Source organism: Desmodus rotundus, chromosome Y, assembly GCF_022682495.2.
Source record: "Desmodus rotundus isolate HL8 chromosome Y, HLdesRot8A.1, whole genome shotgun sequence".
NCBI lineage: Eukaryota > Metazoa > Chordata > Mammalia > Chiroptera > Phyllostomidae > Desmodus > Desmodus rotundus.
In genome coordinates, this window is record NC_092332.1 from 1,817,129 (window position 1) to 1,840,037 (window position 22,909).

General features: G+C 57.8%; 2 protein-coding genes across 3 annotated transcripts; one reads left to right on the plus strand and one right to left on the minus strand.

Annotated features, from left to right (window-relative positions):
* Positions 1-387: 387 nt before the first annotated feature.
* LOC139440577 (interleukin-3 receptor subunit alpha-like) lies at positions 388-20,094 on the plus strand. Of its 2 annotated transcripts, XM_071220372.1 has the most exons (12): positions 389-844; positions 2,850-2,947; positions 8,159-8,277; positions 11,839-11,962; positions 12,550-12,682; positions 12,781-12,974; positions 13,369-13,484; positions 14,415-14,441; positions 15,421-15,517; positions 17,176-17,269; positions 18,063-18,144; positions 18,389-20,094. In XM_071220372.1, exons 2-12 carry the CDS (start codon positions 2,884-2,886, stop codon positions 18,461-18,463), a joined length of 1,125 nt encoding a protein of 374 aa, XP_071076473.1. In that variant the 5' UTR covers positions 389-844; positions 2,850-2,883; the 3' UTR covers positions 18,464-20,094. The 2 variants fall into 2 exon arrangements, with proteins under 2 accessions (XP_071076474.1, XP_071076473.1); XM_071220373.1 differs by lacking the exon at positions 14,415-14,441 and having other exon boundaries at positions 388-844.
* LOC112313387 (ADP/ATP translocase 3) lies at positions 19,753-22,833 on the minus strand. Its single transcript, XM_024569941.4, has 4 exons — positions 22,605-22,833; positions 21,584-22,070; positions 20,795-20,935; positions 19,753-20,336 (listed from the first exon to the last, which is right to left on the minus strand). The coding sequence occupies exons 1-4, from the start codon at positions 22,713-22,715 to the stop codon at positions 20,179-20,181; spliced, it is 897 nt and encodes a 298-aa protein (XP_024425709.1). The 5' UTR covers positions 22,716-22,833; the 3' UTR covers positions 19,753-20,178.
* Positions 22,834-22,909: the final 76 nt, after the last annotated feature.

The following is a 22,909-nucleotide window of genomic DNA, read 5'->3' on the forward strand; positions in this document are numbered from 1 at the left end:
GCGGAAGCAGCCCTGTTTGCAGACCTATTCACGTTCTGAAGTCCCAGGCAGATGTAAATGGAGACGGGGGGGTGGGGGGGGTGGGGGGGGCAGACAATTCAACCAAGCAGCCAGCATCTTGGGAGAGGGCTTCGTGGGAGGGGAGGGGGGATGGGAGGGGGAGGGCGACTGAGAGGTGGACTGAGGGCCGGAGGAAGGGCAGGGAGGGACGCACGTCCACAGGGGCTTTGCTGAGCGGAGGGAATGGCCTACAGCCAGAAGGGAAGCTGGGGCAGCTCAGTGCATCTTGGATGCAAACCAAGAAACTCCTTGGGCAGAGACGGACCGGGGACACAGGGTCATCGCCCTGCCCACCCCGCCCCCCACCTGAGGGCACGCGAGCCCCTTTCCCTGGCTCCGTCGGCACCTGCAGGAAGTTGCTCAAGTCCGTCTGTCGTGGGAGTCGGCCTTCGGCTGACAGCAAAGAGGAACCGTCGATAAGAAACAAGAACACGAAAATGGCAGTTTTGAAAAAGGGCTGCATTTCAGGGAAAACACACAGCTCTTGTCATTCTGCCGAACCCCAGATTCAGAGAGAGGCACGCACAAGCTTCCTGAACTAGACGCCCCTACCCGCCCCCCTGGCCACAAGCCTGGTTGGGGTGGGGGTGAGGGGGGCGGTGGCCCCGCCCGGGCGGCTATAAAAAGCTGAATCGGGGAAACACACACTGTGGTTTCTCCTCAGCTCCTGCAGCACCGAGAACAACACAATGCCAGAGGGAGGGGCCTGAAGGGGGACTCCCGGCCCGCAGGACACCCGCCAGGAGGGGGTCTCTCTCACACGGGACTTTGCTCTGCGTCCCAGGTAAGGTGCCGATGTAGGCTGGGGTGACAGCGAGCGGGCACGGAGCGTCCACTCGTGTCCTGGGAGCACCACGCAGCATGTGGACCGGGTCAGACCACGGGGAGGTGGCATCTGCGCCCCACATTCCCACTCCACGGGTCCTGCTGGCCCGAGGCCCTACAGGCAAGGGTGTGGACGGCCTCGATAGGATGCTTGCCTCGCACTGGGGCACGCCACCCTGGGGGCTCATGGGCTCCAGTGGGTCGCAGACCCTACACAGGCCCTGGCTCACACACACCCACCCCGGTGGCCCTTTGCAGCTTCGAACGTCCAGGGCATGTGGATCCTTAGAGCCGTGGGTCACGATGACCACCTGTCAGCCTGGGGCCTGCGGGTCAGGGACTGAGCAGTGAATGAGCAGACAGAGACCTGTCCACCCATACCCACAGCCTTCCCCATGCTGCTGGCATAGAGCCGGGCTTAGGTTCCCAATCTCCAGGCAGGCGGGTGGAGGGGTGCTGAGCCCCGACCCCCTAATCTCGCCTCTTCTCTGCTGACCGCAGCCTCATGTGCAGCTGGCAGGCTTGGTGCACTCCAGGTTTGTAATTGGGGACAACGGGGACGACATTACAGCCGTATGGTTCTTGGAAGCAAGTCCGCTGCGGTGGGCGAGGGAAGATGCGGGCGGGTGAGGGTGCTTACAAAGCAGGGTTCTCTGCACAGGGCGTCCACGCGGACGCCGGGTACCGCGTCCCACCCGACACCCAGGTGGCGGACCGCAGCCACCGGGCGTTCTCTGTGAACGAGAGGCATGTCCCAGGCCGTGCTGATGTTTCAAACGCTGACCTTCCTTTCGTCCCGAGACGGGCTGCTTTGGCCTTCGAATAAACACGGCCTTAAATGTCACACAGTGCAGCGTGGGGACGCGGCCCTCGCTCGCCTCCTCCTAGGCCCTGTACTGCAAACGGACGGCGAGACCTGTGTCCCCAGACGTCTCCACTAACAAGCCAGTCTCCTGTCCTGGAACTGTCCCTTCGGCCGGCCGCCAAAGCCAGAGTGCTGTTTGCGAAAGATGTGTCAGCGTGAGGGTGGGGGTGGGGGTGCCTCAGGAGCGTGTGAGAGCAGGTCATCCTGGGTCAGGGGGATCGTACATGCAATGCCAGTGTCCTTAGGGGACACACACACATGGGGGAAGCCCTGCGGCCCACCGGGGAGGGTTCTAGAAAGAAGTCCCGGCGGGGACTGCTGGCCAGCGCAGGGCTCACTTACCGTAACTGCGTCCCTTCGGAAGTCCTCTCGGCCCTGGCTGCTCGGTTTTAATGAGACTTCCTTCCACTGCTCCGTCCTCGCGGCGCTTCCTGGAGCTTTTCCTGGCGGGTGCTCTCTGGGGTCTGGGCGGGGCGGGAGCCGAGGGGCCGCTGAGAGCCCAGGGCGGGCGCTCCTAGAGGACACACTGAGCTACCCACATGTACCCATGCGTGTGCACCACCACGCATGTATGCACGCACAAAGAGCACACGAGCAGACATGTGAGCACAGACTGGCACGCACGCACACACACATGCCTGCACATGTGTACGAGGCATGCACACACATGCATGCACAATGTGTGTGCACGTGAAGACACTGGCACGCACAGCCTGTGTGTTGCACGTGCATGCACACGTGGAGACGAGGGCACATACGTTGACGCGCGTGCACACGTGCGTGCACCACTGTGTGTGCGCGCGCTCACCCGGAGGCATGTGGGCACACGCTGGCACGTGCGCGCGCACATGTGCACACACGCACGCAAACACGGGTGTGCACACGCACGGATACATGCGTGGACACACGTGCACACAGCCATGCACACGCCCACCTATGCACGTGCCCACGTGCAAGCACACGCCCCAGAGCCTTCCTCCTGCACCCAGCTGCCTGCTTCCGAAGCGCTCAGTTCCCAGGGAGCTCCCACCGCCCACTCCCGTCCCCAAAGCCACGCCCACACGCTGTCCGCCCACACGGTGTCTCGGTTCTCTCGCAGCAGCTCGAGCGCCCCCCAGGGGGCCGCCTGCACCATGGCCTTGCTGCGGCTCGTCGTCTTACTGATACCCGTCTGCAGTGTGCTGCCGCTGGACCCAGGTAGGCGCACCCCCCCCCCCCCCAGGGCGCGGGCTGGCCGCGGCGTTCTGCTCTTAGTGAGACGGTTGGTGCTGACATCCCTGTAGAGTCCCATGCTGCCCAAAGAGGCAACACAGCGCTTTGGGACCCCCAGTGGGACCACGCTGCAAAGCTAGCACAAACCACAGCCCAGGACCCGGAGCTCAGCACCGTCAAGGGGCGGGGCTTGGCCGTGGCTCAGAGTCCACAGCTGATCCCTTCCTGTCTGCGGATAGTGTCCTACTCCTGGGAAGACCACAGCAACAGGTGGAATGCTCACGTCCTAGCCTCCCCACACGCACTTGTGACATATTGAGGGTGGCCTCTCTGCAGGTGTGGCCAACTGAGGTGAGGACCAGCGGGGGCCTTCGGCTACAGCATGGGGTCCTTATAAAAAGGAGGAAGTTTAGGCCCATACACGCCCTGTGAACCCCATCACAATGGGAGCTGAGCTTGGGGCGGTCCACCCACAAGCCAACAAATGCTGAGAACTTGGGGCACCCCGGAGAGGCTGGGCGCGAAGCCTGCAAACATTCCTCCCCAAGCCACCCGAGGCCAGTGACCCTGCCAACAGCTAGATCCCCACCACTGTGAGGATTTGGGGGGTTATTTACTAAAAAACACCAGTGCTTTGGCCCTAAGCGGTGACACCTGGGATCAGCGTCCCTCCGTGAAATGACCGTGTTCTGGGAGACTGCATCTCAGGCTGCCAGAGCCTTCCTGTGGCGGTGTTCTCCCCATGGCCAAGGACGGAGGCCACAGGGACAGAGGACACACAGGTGCTTCTGATTCACAGCCCGTACGCTGCCCTGGGCATCTTAATGTGTCCATTTTCCCTCTGTTCACCCAGAAATAAAGGGCCTTCCAAAGGGAGGGGCAACCGCATTTCTTTGCAATCCATACGAACAGCTACTGGGGAAGCGCTGACTCAGGCAGGAGCCCACACAGGGTCCCCAGGAGGAGACGCAGGGGTGGCACTTAGGAGAAGGGGGAGGGGACAAGGACACCCGCAGCAGAGAGGCGTGGCTGTGGGTGCAGATGACATGACGTCGTGATGCTGATTCTCAACAGCGTGTTTCATTCTCAGTCCTGTGCTCATCCGTCCAGTCGTTACCCCGTCTGCTTTCCCGTTACCTTTGCAGACAGCTCTTTGGGACACAGGGTGGCTTTCGGCCCCATGCGGAGGTGACTCAGTCCTGTTTCAACACCCACAGGTTGGAGGCATCCAGTGCGCGAGGCAGCTCCTCGGGGGGGGCCGGTGGCTCTGTTTTAAAGGGGCTCCATTTGTGTTATTTTTCTTAACACGTAGGGGCACGATTTTAGAGCCTCAGCGTGTTGGAATGAAGGAGGTATTTTTAAACCTCCAAGGCCCGCGCCCAGCAGCTCAGGCTGTTGCATCACCCAGGACGGCAGGGGCTGTGGTCCCGGCCACCAGATTTCATAACCCTTATCCAGGGCCATCCTTCCCCAAAGAGGCGTGGGGGCAGCTGTGGGGTGCTGGTGGGGAGGCTGGGGCATCTGCTCGGGGCGCCTCCTTTGTCCGCTCAGGCTGATATCAGCTTTCCACAGACTTGGTGATTTCTGAGAGTTCTACAGGCTGGAAGTCCACCACCAGAGAGTCGGTGGCTGGTCCCTCGTGAGACCCCCGTGTCTGCCTTTTCGCTGTGTCCTGACGTGGAAGGCGGTGGGGCGAGGTCTTTCCTTACCAGAGGGACACGAATCCCATCCTGGGGACCCACCGTCCTGGCCTCGTCTAATTCCCAGCCCCCCCAGGAAAGCCCTCCCCTCCCAACACCGCACGCTGGGAGTCGGGGCTTCTGTGCATGAATTGGGAGGAAATTCATTCAGGCCCTAACAGCTGCTCCAACCAAGGGCCACAAACTTGGGGCTTAAACAACAGACATTCACCCACTCTCCTCCCCCCGCCCCCTGTTCTGGAGCCCAGACGTCTGAGGTCCAGGTGTGCCAGGGCCGTGCTCCTTCCACAGGCTCCAGGGAGGGGCCTTCCCGCCTCTTCCAGCTCTGGGGACTCCAGGCGTCCCTGGGCTGGTGGCCGCGTCCCTCCCGTCTCTGCCTCCATCTCCACGTGGCTTCTCCTCTGGGTCTGCGTCTCCTCTTCTATCTCTTCTCAGGACACTGTCTTTGGACATAGGGCCACCCTGACCCAGGACGACCTCCTCTCAGATCCTTCCCCCAACCCTCCTGCAAAGGCCCTGTTTCCCTGTAAGTTCCCAGGTTGCAGGAACCATTCAATGACCCAGAATCCTCCCCTGGGGCCCCTCATGTGGGTGGAGGACTTTGCAGGTTCCACCCAGGACATTTTGGGTCAGAGTCGCAAGTGCCCCACATTGCTTCTGCCCTGTTTCTTTGGCAAGCACGTGGTCCCGGGGCGGCAGCCAGGGACCAGAGAGACGAGCAGAAGCAGGGGCCTCTCGGGTGGGGAGGGGGCCTCTCTAGTTCTCAGACCCCCTTCCCCTCCTCCTGGCCTTCTGAGGGCCCCTCTCCGGGTCCCTGCTGGGTCAGTAGTGGTGGCCGTGTTTGTGGTCTCTGCAGGGCTGTGGGCATTCCACCATCACTGACCACAAGGAGGAAGTGAGTCTCTTTCTAGGACAAATTGACTGAAGCCAAAAAGATGTAGGCAACATGCTCCAAAATTGTAACAATTCCCTGCTAAAGACCCTAAAGTGCCCACCTTGTGCGGCTGCACCTCAGAGGCCGTGGGCACGGGACACGATGCAGTAGAAGAGTCACACCAGATGCCCGGCCTCCCTCATGTGTTCGGGAGACGTGGTTAGTCATTCACTATAGAGTCTGAATTAGCTGTAGGGTTTCCATACTTATTTTTTTTGAAATCAGGGTAAGAACACTGCCTTTTATTTCCAGTTTGCTGAGTTTTTAAGCCCAAACGGGTGTGAACAATTTTTATAAATCCCACATGGTTGTCTTTATTTTTTTTTCCTGCTTCTATTGAGAAGATAATCTGTGTTTTGTTATTGATATTGGCGGTGAAGACACCCTGACGGACCTGGAGTTACTAAGTCTCACGGGGCGGGAGGTCTTATCGGTTTCATATGTGGCTGGGTTTTCTTTCATGTCATTTAGGGAAGAAATGTTGTGTCTGTGTTTATAAGGAATATTGGCGTCTACTTTATCTTTAACACCTTGGATTCGGCATCAGCATCACACTGGTTTCGTCAAATCCGTCGGGACATTGTTCCTGGCCCCTTCCTCTTTCAAGCAGTTGGAGGAGGTTGGTATAATTTCTTCCCTGGTAAAAGGAAAGAATCCATCCACAAGGCTTCTGTATGGGAAGAGTTTTATTAGAAATTCTATTCTCTTCTACTTGATACATTTGTAGCAGCTGCGATACGGAATGAATAGGTATCCAGCTACTCAGGGTTTCTGTTTCCTACATCAGTGTTAATTTCTGTCTTTCGAGGAGTTTGTTTATGTTACATATTGTTGACTATATTGGCATGAATGTGCTAAATTTCTTTTATGTTTCTTTCGTTTTTAAAGATTGTGTTTACTTATATTTAGAGAGACAGGAAGGGAGGGAGAAAGAGAGGGAGAGAAACATCAATTTGTGGCTGCCTCTCCTGCGCCCCCTACTGGGGACCTGGCCCGCAACCCAGGCATATGCTGTGACTGGGAATCGAACCGGCGACCATTTGGTTCTCAAGCTCTTCTTTCTTGCACTTCTTAACAGGAAAGTTAGGTCATTGAATTTAAACCTTTCTTCTCTCACATGCAAATTTAAAATTATAGATTTCCTTCTAAGTCCTGTGGTAGCTGCCTACCACATTTTTTTATTTTACTTCTATTCAGTTCAAAACACATCCTCAATTTTCTTGAGATTTCTTTTTTTGATGACCCATGTGGTGATTTAGAAGTGTGCTGTTTTATTTGCCAATATTAGGTGTTTTCCAGATTTTTTAAAATTGATCTTGAATTTGATTCTGTCACACTGAGTAAATATACTGCAAATGAGTTAAATCTTTTTCTAATGTACCAACACTTAGTTCAGGTTATATACGGTTGCAGTTTGCATAAAATGTGCTTCTAGGACTTTAATTTAAGCTGTCTTTACAGTTCTCTGAGAGGTTTTCCAATGACATGAAGCATTGCTCAGCTGGTGAGCTATATAACAACATGAATATCACTAATTATCGTGCCTCGTGTTTCAGGAAGTAGAGCAAAAGATATATATTCTGTTGCAATGTGCAAAGCATTCCGAAAGCATATTCTCTGTGAGAGAGAGTGAGCTAAATATCTACACCAGAATTTGTGGTCGGTTCTCAGCGTGAATCTATCCTCGGAGATACCTGGTTACGAAAGGCCCATTTCACCTATGAGAGGGGTCCCCCCAAAACAGAATTTATTTATGAAACATTGCGTATTTATTTTTGCATGTTTAAACTTCAGTCCCTTCGCAGGACTCTCCATTAGATGCAATACACCTGTCGAGACATTTGTTTTACTGCTGAAAACAGTGTCTGAACATGTCGATTCTGATGCGTTTTAGTGCGTCTACCATTTTTACTTTCACTTCTTCCACATGGGCAAAACGTTTCCCTTGGAGGACTTCCCCCGCCCCCTGGGGAAAATGAAAAAAAGTTACTCAGGGCGAGATTGGGTGAATAGGGCAGCTGGGGCACGGGGGTCATGCCAGTTTTGGTTAAAAACTGCTGAAAACTCAGCACGGTGTGGGCAGGTATCAATGCCCCATCACAAAATGGGGAAATGCCTTGAAAGAGTCTTCAAAAAAAAAAAATTCCCTGAAGCTGAATGCAGCCTCTCACAACAACGCCAGCTGGCGCACTGATACAGATGGGTTCCTAGAACTCACACCCGCCAGGGGAAGCCTGTCCTATAAGGGGCCCACTCTCCAAAAGATAGTTCTGAGTTTTTTACGGGGGTGGGGGCACAGTTCTTTCTTTGTACACCGGCATGGCAGACATGATGTGCCGTTCTGAATGTTCCCCCCATGAAGGGGGGTGGCGGAGGTCAGCTCATGAGTGGAGTAAGACACTATTGCCTGTGACCCCTGCCAGCTCCGGCAACCCCTCACCTACGCTGAACGCCACTTCCCGGGGCGTGGGCTACTTCAGAGCGAGAACAGAGGTCCCCCACCCCCCAAGGTGCCGGCTCCAGCGCGCCCGCTTGTCCTCACTGCACTTGTCTGCATTTCAGGCCTCAACCCGCCCATCACGAACTTACGGCTGGACCCACGCAGTAAGAGGTTGACCTGGGACCTCCGCGGAAATGTTTCCAGCATCAAGTGCTATGTGAATGGAGGTTCTCGCAAAACGGTAAGCCAGCTTCCCTGCACTGGCCACGCTGCCCATGTTCGGCTGTTTCCGTGAAGGCTGAGCCCACCTCTGACTCCACAGAGATGCGAGCTCGGCGCCGGGCACAGCGGTAGGATGTGGGGAGAGGATTCCCGGGCATGGGGCACGGGGCTCGTCCTGTGGAAGGTGTCGAAGGGGACGGGGTGGCTGTGAACGCAGGCTGAGACACTGCAGGGGCACAAGCCAGCCCCACGGCAACGGAGTGCTGAGGCATCCCCGTCCCCCACCCCCTCGCCGCCCACCCCACGCCAGGCCCGTCCTGGCTCAGCTTCCCCTGTGTCCGGCTTTGGACGCCTGAGGACTGGCACTGACCTCTCGGGCGAGCACAAGAGAATTCCATCTGTTCACCACGTGGCGTGTCTCACGAGGAAAGGGAGCCATCCGCTTCCTTGACAATAAACTTGGGGTCCTGGAATCACTGTAAATTTAATGCCGTCCCCATCGCCCTGGTGTTAGTCTGTTCTCGCTGCCCTGATTGAGGACCACAGAGTGATGGGCTAACGGTGCAGGCTCATGTCTCCCCGTTCTGCAGGCTGGAGGCTGAGACGCAGGGGCGGGCAGGGCTGGCTCCCCCTGAGGCCTCTCTCCTGGGCATGCGACGGCTGTCATCCCCCTGTGTCCTCACAAGGGCGTCCCTCTGAGTGTGTCTGTGTCCCCATCTCCTCTTCTTAATAAGGACCCCAGTCCTGTGGGATCAGGGCCCCCCCCTAGGGACCCCATTTCACCTGCATCCCCTCTGGAAAGATGTATCTCCCAAACACAGCCAGATTGGGGTTAAGACCTCCAAATCTTTAACTTCAAACTCTTTGGCCAAATGGCGGACTACCCTCTCAAAATAGCAGCACAGTGTCCTTCAAAGTCTCTCCTAGAAACTCGTAGAAATGCTTGAGTTTGGACTGCTGTCCCGCACGGCGGGCGTAAAACTACCCTTCTAGGGTGGCCCTGCGGCCCCCACCGGCGTGTTTCCACTCCTTCTGGCCTACGCACCATCTCCTCCAGTCGGAATCCTCTTCCTCCCGCCTTCCCGCTTTACACACCCACCTGCTTGGCGGGTGGGTCTGCTTGTTTTTGAAAACCTACGCATCCTATAGGAGCTCCATGAGAGATCGTGCATGGGAAGCACATATTGTGCCACCTGGAGCGCCGGAAAATATCTAGGATCCGCGGCGACCGTGGATGCACACAGCTTGCCTGGCTGTGGAACTGTGAGCGGGTAATTTCTGCCCCGCAGTTTTCCACGCAGCAACACTGGTGTTCAGACGTGCGATGGACGTCATGGCGATGTTCTGTCCTTGGAATATGAAAACGTTTCTTTCTCCCTAGCAGCGCCCCCAAGCGTCTGCCCCTCCGCTCCAAGCCTTGGGTGCCGGAATTCTCGGCATCAGTGGTTTTGTCTGTGGTGCTGCCCATTCAGTGGGTCTTTTCGATCCAGAGACTTACCTCCTTCCGTTCTGGGATGTGTTTAACTTTTTTGTGAGGGATTTTCCTCCTTCCATCTCCCTCTGTCTCTCTCTCTCTCTGATACGAATGCTGTCTTTCTGGTGTTGGTCTTTCAGAACTGGTCCCTTCATTCTCTTCCCTCTTCTTTTATCTGGAAACTGAGTATTCCATACGATTCTTCCATCCCTAATTGCCCTGGGGGATTGGCCGATTACCAACATCAAGTTCTCCTCCATTGCCAGGGCCTGTTAGTTCTCCTGTCCTACAGCTTTACCCGAACACATGTCCCAATCCTGTTATATATGGTCTGATTTCACTTCAGCTCTCGGAGTTCCACAAGCTACTTTTATTTCTGCTTCTTTCACATTTTTTTTAATAGGGTCCTATTCTTGTCTTAGAACTGGAGTGTATCTTATTTGAGCCCTAAGCATATCCCTGCTCATTTACTTTTAAGTTTTCTTCTCCCTGGCTCCTCTCCAGCCCCTTCTTTTAGATTTTGTTCTCCTTTATGTTTTAGTTTCTATCCCGCGGTTACGGGATTTTACCAGAATTCTGTGAGCCTCTGGTGGTCTGCTCACGTTTTACGAGTCAGGGACTAAAGATCTAGTTACACGGGCGTGAGAGAGCGGTTTGAGGTGTGGGGGCTTCTGGCTGAGCGACTAGGGGGAGAATGCCTGATACCAGCAGAGTGGGGGCTTTCCTCTGGGGCCGATCCGATTCGCCAGAAATGACACGTCCCGTGTCCCTCACGGACAGAAAAGGCTCAGCAGCTGCACGCCGGGGCCCACAGGCAAGACAACTCGGCATGCAGGGGACAGACCTGCCGCGGGTGCCTCCACTTTTCCCAAACCCCGGCTCCCTGCTTGAGAATGAGATCTCGGCGTCCCCGTTTTGCACGAGCTCAGGGCGTGAACGCCACAGCGCTGGGGCTGACAGGTGGCCCCAGAGGCGCCCTCGGCACCGGTGAGGCAGGAGGGGAGACACCTGCTCTCCCACACTCTGCCACCCGCCGGTCTTCTGGATACATTTGTAGCAGCTGTGTTACTGGGTGAAACGAGAGTGAATGTCTTTATCTGGGACTCCTAACCCGCATGATGTTAGAAAGTTTGACGTTTTCCTGTGAATTTTTTGTACATGTCGGTCGGTGCCAAGCTGGAACACCGCGTGATTCTGATCTGTTACGCTTTCCTCTGATCTTTGATTCACGTACGTTTCAGTTTTTATTTTATCAGTTTCGGTCTCCCCCATTGCCATGTCTTATGTATTACTGTATCCTCAGGAAGGTATGCTCTGTCTATATTTATTTGTAAGTGGAATTATTTTACAGCCCGTTTCCTAGCTTTCCACACAAGCAAACTTAGTTGTAGCTTCCCCTCACAGCAAAGTTGAGGGGAAGATGCAGAGGGTTCCTGGGTGTCCCCTACTTCCTCGGCCGGGCCTCCCCCGCTAACAACCAACACCTCCCACCAGAACAGACATTTCTTACGATGGATGAACCCGCCCTGATTACCCAGAATGCACAGTTTCTGTCTGAGCTCACTCTTGGTGTCGTGCATTCTACAGATTTGTAGAAATGTGTGATGGCATGGATCAGGCAAAGTATTTCCTCTCCTGTTAAAAAAAAAAAAATTCTGTGTTCTGACTACTCATTCCCTTTCGCTCCTACCGAAGGCCCAGCGAGCCCTGAGGAATTCACGGAGTTTCTTCTTGTCCTCATGTACAGCTGGCCTTGCTGGCATGCAGCCGGGATGGGAGTGAGCCTGTAGATAAATTGGGAATAACTACAGTTTTCATGAAAAATCTAAATATCCCTCTGGCTGGTGTGGCTCAGTGGATTGAGCACGAGTCTGCAAACCAAAGAGTCACCGGTTCGATTCCTAGTCTGGGCACAGGCCTGGGTTGTGGGCCAGGTCCCCAGTAGGGGGCGCCCTACAGGCAACCACACATGGATGTTTCTCTCCTTCTTTCTCCCTCCCTTCCCCTCTGTCTAAAGATAAATAAAATCTTTTTAAAAATCTCAATATCATCAGCATGAGACTCAGTGTGTCTTCTCAACAATACATCCCTATTTCTCTGTCTTAGGCAAAAAACAATCGTTATTGTCCTGTGTACGTATTTCCCAAATGCAAAGCCTGGAACTACACGGTCCATGCCACTCTGCCCAGCGGGGAACGGTTTTCCACGTGGATTGAGTATCCCAGGCAAGGTGAGCACAGAATCTTCTCTTTTGGTTCTCTTTTGCCTTCAATGACGGCTTGCTCTGCGGAATGTCAAAATCAGTCCCTTGACCTTGGAAGCATCTCCAGGGATTGAGGCTGAAAAAAAAAAAAAAAAAAAACCCTGACGTTCCCAAAAGGACAAAACCGTGGCAACAGAGAACAGGCTGCTGGCGGGCAAGGTTGGGGGCTGGAGGGAATAAGGTGACATTCTAGAAGGGCCACGTGGGGGATCCTTGGTTGAGAGACGGCCTTAGCATTTTGCTCTGTCGCTGCGGAGAACCCACACAGAATGTCTCTGTATCCTTCCTTACAGCTCTGGGGGATGTCCCGGGATCTCGAAATCATAACATTACTCTAAAATGGACTTGGCCTTTCTTTCTTTCTTTCTTCCTTTCTTCCTTTCTTCCTTTCTTCCTTTCTTCCTTCCTTCCTTCCTTCCTTCCTTCCTTCCTTCCTTCCTTCCTTCCTTCCTTCCTTTCTTTCCTTTCTTTCCTTCTTTCCTTCTTTCCTTCTTTTCTTTTTTTTTCTTCTTCTTCTTCTTTTTTTTTTTTGCTTATCTTCTTTGCGAGCCCAGAAGGAAACCTTAGGGCGGCCGCCCAGCACCTCCAGTGTCGGCTTCATGACTTGCAGACCCTGACGTGCAGCTGGGCGGTGGGCGCGGAGGCCCCGCGGGACGTCCAGTATGACTTCTACATAGAGGACATCATGTAGGTGTGGCCTGAGGAATGGCTGGGGTGTCCTGGGTACGGGGCAGGGGGCCGTGGGGGGACCTGGGTCCTTCGTAACCACTCCCAATGTGCTTCAGTTCCACCGACACCTGGTTGTGCCCACACTACACCGAAAAGGGGCCGGGGACACACGTCCAGTGTCAGTTTGCTGACGTCTCCCAGTTTCCCGCCGACGAAGACGAAAACCGTCTCTACCGCTTCGTGGTGCAGGGCGCCAGCAGAGAGGCCAGAGTTCCCTGCTCTGAAATATTCAAGTCTTTCTCAGACATTGGTGAGGAAGGATGCGGGATGTTTCCGCTCACCTTACAACGAAAGGGCCTTTCCACGTGAGAGGCGATTTATTTGAGATCAATAGGATCAGCTGTTGGGGAAGTGCTGACTCAGGCAGGAGCCCACAGAGGGTCCCAATGAGGAGGCCAAGGGGTGGGGAGAGGCTGACCCAGAGCAGGGCGGGGGGCGGGCTGAGCAGATGGAAGTTCAACGTCCCAACACCCTTCAGTCCTGCGTCCCTGTCTGTTCAGATGTCCCCCCTCGGTAGCCCTGCACGGAACTCTTCTCTCCACCCCTCCCACCCCCAAATCCGTACGATGCCTGTTTCAAAGTATCTCCCGGGAGAATATTTGGATTTGTGTTACACATCGGTGCTTCTTTGTTTCCTGCCCCAGAGGAATTAATCGCACCCAACCTGACTGCAAACTGCAATAAGTCTGTTGCTCTCCTGCAATGGAAAATGTTAAGCCACTTCAGGAAAACGTTTGAGTATGAACTGAAGATAGAGAAGGTAAATGCTCACCCCGGCAAGTGCCTGTTTGTTGTCTTGGTGTGTGCCCTGGGGCTGCAGGGCTGATCTCTCTCTCTCTCTCTTATACACACACACACACACACACACACACTACAGGAGCCCCAAAAGGATTTAGCTTCTGCAAAACTAAAGTCACGTTGGCTATTCACAAGACACAGAGACGATTGGCAAAAGCAAGTTAGAGAACAGAATGGTTCTTTCTTGCATGTGTACCTGTCAAAGGAATGATGTTTGGGAAAGATAAGGAAGCCTCCGGAGTCTGGACAAGCAACCAGCCTGTCCGCGGCTGGCCCCTGTACACCCAAGTATCTATTTAGGACATCTATGTATTGATTTACATACAATATCATTCATACTCCATCAGTGATCATTTTGTACTCAATTATCCATTTGCATTTATTTTTACTTATTTACGTTATATTTTCATTTATCCTCCACTGACTGTGCCATACTGAATTGTCTGTTTGTATTTATTATTATTTTTTAAGATTTTATCTATTTTTAGACAGAGGGCAAGGGAGGAAGAGGGAGAGAAGCATCCGTGTGTGGTTGCCTCTCATGCGCCCCCCACTGGGGACCTGGCCCACAACCCAGGCATGTGCCCTGACTGGGAATGGAACCGGTGACCCTCTGCTTTGCAGGCTGGCACTCATGCACTGAGCCACACCAGCCAGGTCTCTCTTCGTTATTTTTTTGTGTTGATTCAGTTACAGTATTTGTTCATCCTCCATTACTGGTCACTGTATACCCAAGCATCTATTCAGGACGTCTGTGCATTGGTTTACGTATGGTATCATTGATTATCCGTTAGTGACTGCTTTGTGCTCAGTGTTTCTGGAAACCTAAATGAGCCAGACCCTCTGCAGGGGGCGGGCTGCACACTCACGGTCGTTTGCTTGTGTCTTACAGGGCTCAGAGGTTACCATCATTCAGAACGTGAGTGTCCCCGCATCCCCAGTCCCCCAGCCCTCCTGCCTGGGGCATCCTATAGTGTAGTTTTCAGCGTGAAGGACTCTCTCCCCTGTGGGCCGCGCACCCTTAGGGCAGTGTCTCCGCGGAGGAAAGAGGACCCGGGTGTCTGAGACAGAGGGGCCTGGTCCTGCCCCATAGGGCCACAGTCGCCCCTGAATTCCTCAGTGGGGGGTGAGGGGTCACCAAACTGTGAGCTCTAGGCAGCAAATCCCACAGTGCCACCCAGGGGACCCACGTGTTTGAGAAGAATCCATGAACCTTGGCCGTGAACTCTGTGTCTCTCTGTCCCTCATTTTTCTCTAATACTCTCTGTCTCTCTCCCGTCTCTGCCTCCGTCTCCATGTGGCTTCTCCTCTGGGTCTGCGTCTCCTCTTCTGTCCCTTCTCAGGACACTGTCATTGGACGCAGGGCCCCCCGACCCAGGATGACCTCCTCTCGGATGCTCCCCTCATCCCGTCTGCAAAGGCCCTGTGTCTGAACAAGGCCCCACTCACCTGTTTTAGGGGATGTATCGTTCTCGGTGGGGGTGGGGTGGCAGTATCCCGCCCTCTGAAGCACTCTCCACACAAACCCCGCATGGCTGCCCCCCCATTCTTGGCCTGGCTGGCGGTAGCCGGGCCGTATTTACTTACCTCCCATGGACTATAAAGAACATTTTGGTCTGGACGCCAAGAGCCTGGGCTGAGGCGGGAAGAGGGCTCCAGGGCCCCCCCCCTGAGCACAGCCGTGTCCCTGCAGCCCCGATCGGGGCTGGTCGGATTCCTTCTGGGGGCCTGATGGAGGGTCCTGGGGCAGCTGTAGCAAATACCACAAACCGGGTGTGTTCAAACACCCAAACTTCATCGTCGCCATCCCGGAGGCCAGATGCCCGAGAGCCAGGTGTCCCAGGGCTGTGCTCCCTCCAACAATGGTCCTGTCTTCCTTATTTTCCGTTCCCCAACAGGACCTCTCCAAAGACGCCTGGTTGCTGCCCAACCCTGGAACCTTCACGGTGACCATCCGAGCCACGGGCGGCCGGTGGAGCAGCCCCCAGCGCTTTGGTGAGTGGGGCGCCCTCTCTCTCTCCCTCCTGGGCGAGCAGTGAAGGTTTCAGGCACTGTCCCTCCTCAAGGGAGCCCGTGAAACCTCCTGGGATGTCTGCTACCAAAGCAAGTGGGGGTCACCTCACCTGCTCTGTGGACAGCAGGGTTCCAAGGACAATGGGTGATCACCCCATAGGAAGGCAGAGGGTGGAGACTGTCCCCGAAAGAGGCACCGGAGCCGTGGAGTAACACAGCTGTCCCCGGCGACGGGGCCCTTGTTTGCTGCCCAAAGTCGTCAGTCTGGGGACAGCAGCACTGCCTGACGAGACAGACGCCCCCAGGGAGAGGGCTGCCACATGTCCCTGGCCTGCTCTGGAACCACACCCGCTTCCTGGGCTCTAGGACTGTCCCGTTTTGCGGGTGGCATGGCAGGCAATGTTTCTCTTCAGACCGGCAGCTGATGAGACCAGACCCACCCCCAGCAGGGAGGGCAATCTGCTTTACTCCACATTGACTGGTTCTCACAGTCATCTCACCTTCCAGAACTACCCTCCCCGCTCTGCCCTGGCCCGGTGGCTCGGTGGGTTGGAGTGTTGTTCTGCACACCAAAAGGTGGGGGGTTCAAGTCCTGCTCAAGGCAGAGACCTAGGTGGCATGTTCAGTCCCAATCAGGGTGCGTATGGGTTACTTGGAACCTGTGAGGCTCATGGCCCCGGAGATCCCTGGAGGTCTTCTGGCTCTGGGGCCCCTCGCAAGCTTGGTCTGCAGCACCCCAGCCCAAACCTACTCCTTACAGGGAATCGTTCTGGAGAGACCCAAAGAGCAGGGGGAGAGCCGTGTGCAGCTGGGGGCGCTCCGCCAGGAGGGGTGGGTGCAGACACAGGGCCCCTTTCCCTCCTCTCCACCCTCCTTCTGGGGCCACATCCAGGCTTCCTGGACAAGGAGCTGGCCTCACCCCTGGTGGCAGATGCTGTCACACCTGGGTGCTGCTTCCCTCCTGCTTCTGCCCAGCCCTGCTGCGGCCTCTGCCCTTCCTGAGCTGCGTTCCCTTGCTGGACTCAGTGTCCCCGACCCTCAGGCCCCCTGTCCCTTGGCTGCTGGGCTCTCCGTCCTCTGCCCAGGCTCTGCTGCCTGTCCTGCTTGGGGGCGAGCAGGTCACTGTCGCCAAAAGTTTCGGCCATCAAGATAAATCTTTTAATGCGGTATGTTTAAAAAAAAAAAAAATCAAAATGGACGTGAGAAGTTCACGGTGGGCACAGTATCAAATTCAAGGACTCAGGGAGACAGAACGCAGGAGGCAGGGGCAAAGGTGGTGGTTCCCCTACAGCGTGTCCTCGCGTCCCCAAGGCCACCCCAGCGCGTGTCCCCCCCCCCCCCCCCCCCCCCCGCTGGGTTTGGCTGGGCCACTGACGCAGCAGAATCACGTGTCACATCTTTCAAAACCCTGGCGCTGCAGGGGGTCCCTGCTCAGTGGCCAGGGTAGAGCGCACAGCCCTAGTCCCAAGTGACCCTCGGTGGTAGGGGCGTCAGTCTACAGGGGAGGGTCACGTGGGGTTGGAGGGATTTGCGTGGGTCCCGGCGCGCAGGTGCCCGCCCACCCCTCCGGGGCCCCGGGGAAAGGGGCACAGCTGTGTGAAGCCGCCAGCGCCATCCCGAAGCACCACTCTGTTCCCCAGTGTGCAACCAGGAGGACCGAGCGAGCCTCTCCGTCTGGCTGATCCCACTGGCCACTCCACTGGTGGTGGGGGCCGCGATCCTTCTGTGCAAAAAGTGAGTCGCCCGCATCTTCCTGGAATGCCGCGCTCCAAGCGCTTCCCCCAACCTCCCCCGCGCGTGCGCGTCTGGCCTGCCCTGCCGGGTCGAGCGCCCGCCTGTCCCCGGAGACCTGCAGGCGTCCCAACGAGTCTTTCTGAAACGTGACCCTGGTTTCGGCTGTCGGGTCCCAGCCGGCTGTAGGCAGCTGGTACCCAGTGCGCGTCCTTGAGGTCCCTTCCCTCCCTGGACCCTTCACACGTGCCCAGAGGGGGAGGCGGGCTGCAGCCAGGCACACTTGTGTGTCCCCAGATGCCCCCAACATTGCTCCTTGAAACACTGTGCAGACTCGCCAACCCGCGACGCCCTTCACACGTGTTCCTGGGTCCCTTCCCCGACCCTGAGGGCGGGCCAGCGCCAGCATCACTGCGGGCGCTCCCAAGTGCCCACGGCTCCCGGCGCCGGGTCCTTTCCGTGTGCAGGGTGCTCTGCCTAATTGAGGGGGTGCTGCATGGCCCACCCAGCCCCGGGGTCCCTCCTAGCTTCGCCCCCACAGCCTGAGGAGAGGCTGGGTTTGAGGAGTGGGCCGGCCACCGCCCCAGCTTCCTGCAGAAGCGTTAGAGGAGGAGGTTGCCATGGTGAGAGGCACCTGGGGGCTGGCCTTTGGGAAGATGCAAGGCCCAGCTGCAGGCGAGTCGCTCCACCCAGGCGGGGGAGGTAAGGTGGGCCCCGACTCCTCCCCCAGGGGATGCAGCAGGCCCCACGGGCCAGGTGCTGGCTGGGGCTCAGGGCTCAGGGGACTTTCTTGTAGGTACGCGGTGCTGCAGAGGCTCTTCCCTCCCATCCCTCACATGAAAGACCCCATCAGGGACAACTTTGTGCACGAGAAGATGGTACGTCCGGGCTTCTGCAGGCGGGTGGGTCTGGGGACCAGGTGGCCACAGCCCTGCCTGGGAGCGAGATGCTTGTCTGCAGGCCTGGCAGGTGGCAGCCCAGGAGGGGCCGTCTCCACAGGGACTCCTCCAGGAGGGCAGGTTGGGGCAGGCCCTGGGTGGGTTGGCTCCTGCTGCTGCCCAGGGTGCATTCGATACCCAGCGGGGGGCCTTGTGACCCACGCGGATGTCCCTCACCCCGCAGATGGCCTGGCAGGCGAGCGCGCCCGCCCCGGAGGACTGTCCAGTGGCCGAGGTGCAGGTTGTGAAGGGCCCGTGAAGCGGGACTGGCTCTTCACCGGGGCAGGTCCCCACAGGGCCTGGCAGCCTGTGGACAGCGGACGTTTCTCACGGGCGGGGAGGAGACACCTAAATAAAGTGCTTTTCCAACCCACTCACTGGTCCGGCCCCTCACCCTAAGGCTGCCAGGACAGCCCTTGCTCCTTCCTGAGTCAAGGGGCGCCGAGGGGATTTGGCACCATCTACTCTGTTATCTGCTTTCCGGCGCCATCACCTTGGTGTAGGTAACGAAGGAGCTCACACTCCTGGTGTGGGAGCCCCGGCGCGGCATCTGGACAGCAGGGGACCCCAGGCGACCCCCACTGCTCACACAGCCCTCCCCGGGAACACTGGACACCCACCTGCAAACCATGGAAAAAGGATGAAGCGCGTGGGCGCCCACACACCTGCCCACAGGAACCGGGGTCTCCAGTGGGCCTCCCAGCACATGTGCCTGGCACGGGAAGAGCCTGCCGGTCTTTAACCTTGTTTACTCACATGCCTCAGCTTCCAAGTGCACGGGGCGGGGGGCAGATGCCTGCAGTGTTGGCTTCCAGAAAATGACCCCCTGGAGTGGCAGAACATGGCCTTCACAGGGCACCCTCGGGCACCAAGGGCAGATCTGATCTTGACTCGGGAACGGGTCATTACACAGGCCCGGACTTGCCTGGTCTCTCCGGGGTGGGAATGAAGGAGGGGGGCCGAAGAGAGCTCCCACCCAGAACCCAGCCGCTGCCGCAGAGGCAGGCAGGATGGATGGGAGGGGACGGATCCCCAACGTGTCCAGCGCCAAGCAAAGGCCTGAGTGGGTCGGAAGCCGGTTCCTCTGCTGAGGTGGCAGGGCCGAACAGTCTCGTCCCTTTGGCCTGCAGGAGCCACCTGACCTTGGGGCTGGCACCTGCCAAGGTCTTGGGCCGGCAGGCTGCCTCGCTGGACAAGGATGCCGACAGTCTGGTGCTGGCATGCCTGCACTCGCTCTGCAGCAGGGCCTGGGGCCAGCCCAGGGCAGGTGTAGGTGTGGCACGCAGAGGGGGCACCACGCAGGGTCCCTAGGTGGGAAAGCACTGCAGGGAAGGAGGCGGAGGGACGTGGGGCTCACGGGAGCGAACCTGAGGCAAGCAGGGCCCGTTTCTGGAGGGATTTCCAGAGCAGGGGCACCCGGTGGCCACAGGCGTCTCCCACCTTCACTTGCTCCTCACCCCCCAAGGGCGGCCAGGGGCCTACTTACAGGGCGCACGCAGCCCCTGCCCGACCCCTGGTGCCCCTGCACCGGAAGGAAAGCACCTGAGCTGGTTCTGTGTCTGGTTTTAATTGTTTGCTGCAATGCCCAACATAGAACGTCATCGCAAATGCTCGGCTGTGCAAAAACGAGAGTGCTTAGGTACAAATGGGCGACATGATTTCCTTTAAATAAAACTAAGCCCAGCCGGGTTCCCGGGAGCACGTGGGCCCCGGCTCCCAGCCTGCGTGGTGCAGCGGCCCCGCCCGCACGCCCCGGACGCTGGGGTCCCCTCCCCCTCCCCGTCAATGCATGGAATCAGGGTGCCGGTGCTCATGGTCCCAGGGAGCCGTCCCCGAGCCCTGCCCGGGCACCGCGGGTGCCCCAGCTGGGCGGGGACAGTGGAAGTTCTGAAGGTCAACGGTCCGTGACAGGGAAAGGTTCTGTGTGGCTCCTGGTCCCCGGGCCCCGAGCCCCGAGTGCCGGTGCGGGACGCGCTAGATGACCTTCTTCAGCTCGTCATACAGGACCAGCACGAAGGCGCCGCCCATGCCCCTCAGCACGTTGGACCAGGCGCCCTTGAAGAAGGCCTTGCCGCCCTCGTCCTTGAAGATCTTCCGCCAGCAGTCCACGGTACCCTTGTACATGATGTCGGCTGCAGGCGGGCGGGTGGCGGGGGGCAGCAGGGTCGTCGGGAAAGAGGCACAAAGCGGACCGAGTGTCAGACTGCGAACCCCAGATGCCACCCTCAGGGCCACAGGAGGGGGGTCTGAGCACAGGCCGAAGAAAGGCCTGGGCCCCCAAGCGCCCCGCCAGCCCTGTTTTGGGGGGTATGATCAAGCAGAAGCCTGCAGATCCAGTCTCCTCCCCTCACAGGGCATGTGGCCACCTCAGCCAGCAGGTTGAGGACAGGGCAGGGACAGCTCACAGGTGGCACGGCTGAGGCACCGCCTGGAGAAGGGACACGTCCGTGACCAGGCCTCCCCACCACACAGTGCCACCCAAACCTCTTTGGGAAGGGCCACATATCTTATGGCTCCAGGCTTTCTAGGGCCCCAAGGCCGCCCGTGGGGCCTGCGGGCGGCCTCACCCCCCAGGACTAGGACACGGTACCTCCTTTGCGCCCCGACTGCATCATCATCCGCCTCCGCACGGTGTCGAAGGGGTAGGAGACCACCCCCGCCACGGCTGTCACACTCTGGGCGATCATCCAACTCACCACGATGTGGGTGTTCTTGGGGTCGGGGAGCATGCCTGTGGGGTCACACCCCTGTCAGGCCCCAGCTGCCCCCACGGCCGCCCGAGACCGGAGCTGCGGTCATCAACCACCCCCTCCCCCCCAACCCCAGTGCGGCTCCCAGGACCAGGTGATGCTGGAGAGGTCAGGACAAGCTCAGCTCTGGGGCCCGGGGTGGAGGACGCCACCTGCAAGGCACCGGGGACAGTCCCAGAGCACAGCTGATTGCCTGGGAGGGGCCTCTCCAGCCCAGGGAGGAAACGAGCCACCCGTCTGTGTGAGGCTGTTCCCTTACACAGCTGCCAGCAGGCCTGCGCCCTGACATTCCGGGCAGCTTACTTTAGGGACTGAATTGTGTCCTCCCAAAATTCCCTGCGGACCTCCAGGCCCCAGGACCCCAGAACACAACAGTATTTGCAAACATGTTGCTAAAGGGGAGGATGAAGGTGAAATGAGCTCACTAGGGTGGCCCTGACCTAGTCTGACGGGGGTCTTTATCAGAGGAAATGGGGACACAGACACAGACAGAGGGACGGCCGCGTGAGAACACAGCGGGAAGATGGCTCTTGCCCCCCCCTGGGTCTCAGACTCCAGCCCCTGGGACTCAAACCACAACCCGCTGCCAAGTGCCCTTGTCATAGCCACCCAACCCAGGACACACCCACCTTTGGCTGTGTCGTAGATGCCGAAGTAGGCGGCCCGGTAGATGATAATGCCCTGGACTGAGACGTTGAAGCCCTGATACAGGCCCCGGATGCCGTCTGACTTGGTGATCTTCACCAGGCAGTCGCCGAGGCCTTTGAACTCGCGCTCGGTGCCCGTTTTCCCCACGTCGGCTGCCAGGCGGGTTCTGGCGAAATCCAGGGGGTAGACGAAGCAGAGAGACGTGGCTCCGGCGGCACCGCCCGAAGCCAGGTTGCCGGCGAAATACCTCCAAAACTGCGTGTGCTTGTCCACGCCTCCCAGGAAGATCTGCTTGTACTTATCCTTGAAGGCGAAGTTGAGTGCTTGGGTGGGGAAATAGCGGATGACGTTGGCCAGGTTGCCCCGCCAGAAGGACAGCATGCCCTGCTCCTTGGGGATGCGCACGATGCAGTCGACGATGCCCTTGTACTGCTTGTCGGCCGCGATCTGCTTGCTGGCATGTTGCACCTGCAGGGTGGATGCAGAGGGCTCACGGGAGAAACAACCCAGAGGACGGTGTTCTTAGCAAACTACCAGTTCACAACTGGGCTGTCGCCACAACAATGTCGCCAGCAACCTCGGAACAAGGTAGCAACTAACGCGTTACACTTGCAACAGTTTCACAACACACTGCACCTGACTGACACTTAAAGCTGCACAGATGACTATAAAAGGGAGGGAAGAATTTAAGTCAAACAGGGAGCACTGGCTGGGCCCCGCCGCCCAGCCACCCACAGGGTACGGTCCACGCAGCCGCCAAGCGCACATGTCACCCGCCCGGCCCAAAAAACGCGTGCGCGCCACGGCCCCCGCTCTGCGCAAGCGCACCGCTCACGTGAGGAGCCCCCGGAAGTCTGCGGCATGGACAAAGCAGTGCGGCCTCGCACTTCCGGCGCCCTCCCGCCGGCCGGCCCCGGTGGACGCGACCGGCTAGGCCTGCTGCCCCCTGCCCCGGTCCCGATCCCCGGCTCCCCGAGTTCGCGCATGCGCGCATCGCCCCACCTGCAGCAGCAGCTTGACCCGCTCGATAGGGGCCACAGCCGTCTTGGAGATGGCGGCGGCGATGCCTCCGGCCAGGAAGTCCTTAGCGAAGGAGATGGCCTGTTCCGTCATGGTGGCGCAGCTGGCGGCGCAGAGGGCGCAGAGTGGAGTGGAGGAGCGTAGAGCCGGAGGTTAGGCGCCGCTGGCTCAGCGCTGCTGCGGCCGCCGGGACCGAAAGGACGGAGAGGCCAGGGCGCAGCCGCTAAGGCGCCGACGCCCCGCCCGGCGCCCCCGCGCGCCAATCCTACTGGCTGCGTCGCACGCCT

What these genes read in the sequence shown, in the direction of transcription:
- LOC139440577 (XM_071220372.1), top strand. Translation starts at nt 2,884, where the DNA reads ATGGCCTTGCTGCGGCTCGTCGTCTTACTGATACCCGTCTGCAGTGTG. An exon ending in TTCTACATAGAGGACATCAT is followed by an intron (nt 12,683 to 12,780) that starts GTAGGTGTGGCC and finishes AATGTGCTTCAG; the next exon opens with TTCCACCGACACCTGGTTGT. An exon ending in CAAGTCTTTCTCAGACATTG is followed by an intron (nt 12,975 to 13,368) that starts GTGAGGAAGGAT and finishes TTCCTGCCCCAG; the next exon opens with AGGAATTAATCGCACCCAAC.
- LOC112313387 (XM_024569941.4), bottom strand. Translation starts at nt 22,715, where the DNA reads ATGACGGAACAGGCCATCTCCTTCGCTAAGGACTTCCTGGCCGGAGGC. An exon ending in CATCTACGACACAGCCAAAG is followed by an intron (nt 20,936 to 21,583) that starts GTGGGTGTGTCC and finishes GTGACCCCACAG; the next exon opens with GCATGCTCCCCGACCCCAAG. An exon ending in GCAGTCGGGGCGCAAAGGAG is followed by an intron (nt 20,337 to 20,794) that starts GTACCGTGTCCT and finishes GCCCGCCTGCAG; the next exon opens with CCGACATCATGTACAAGGGT.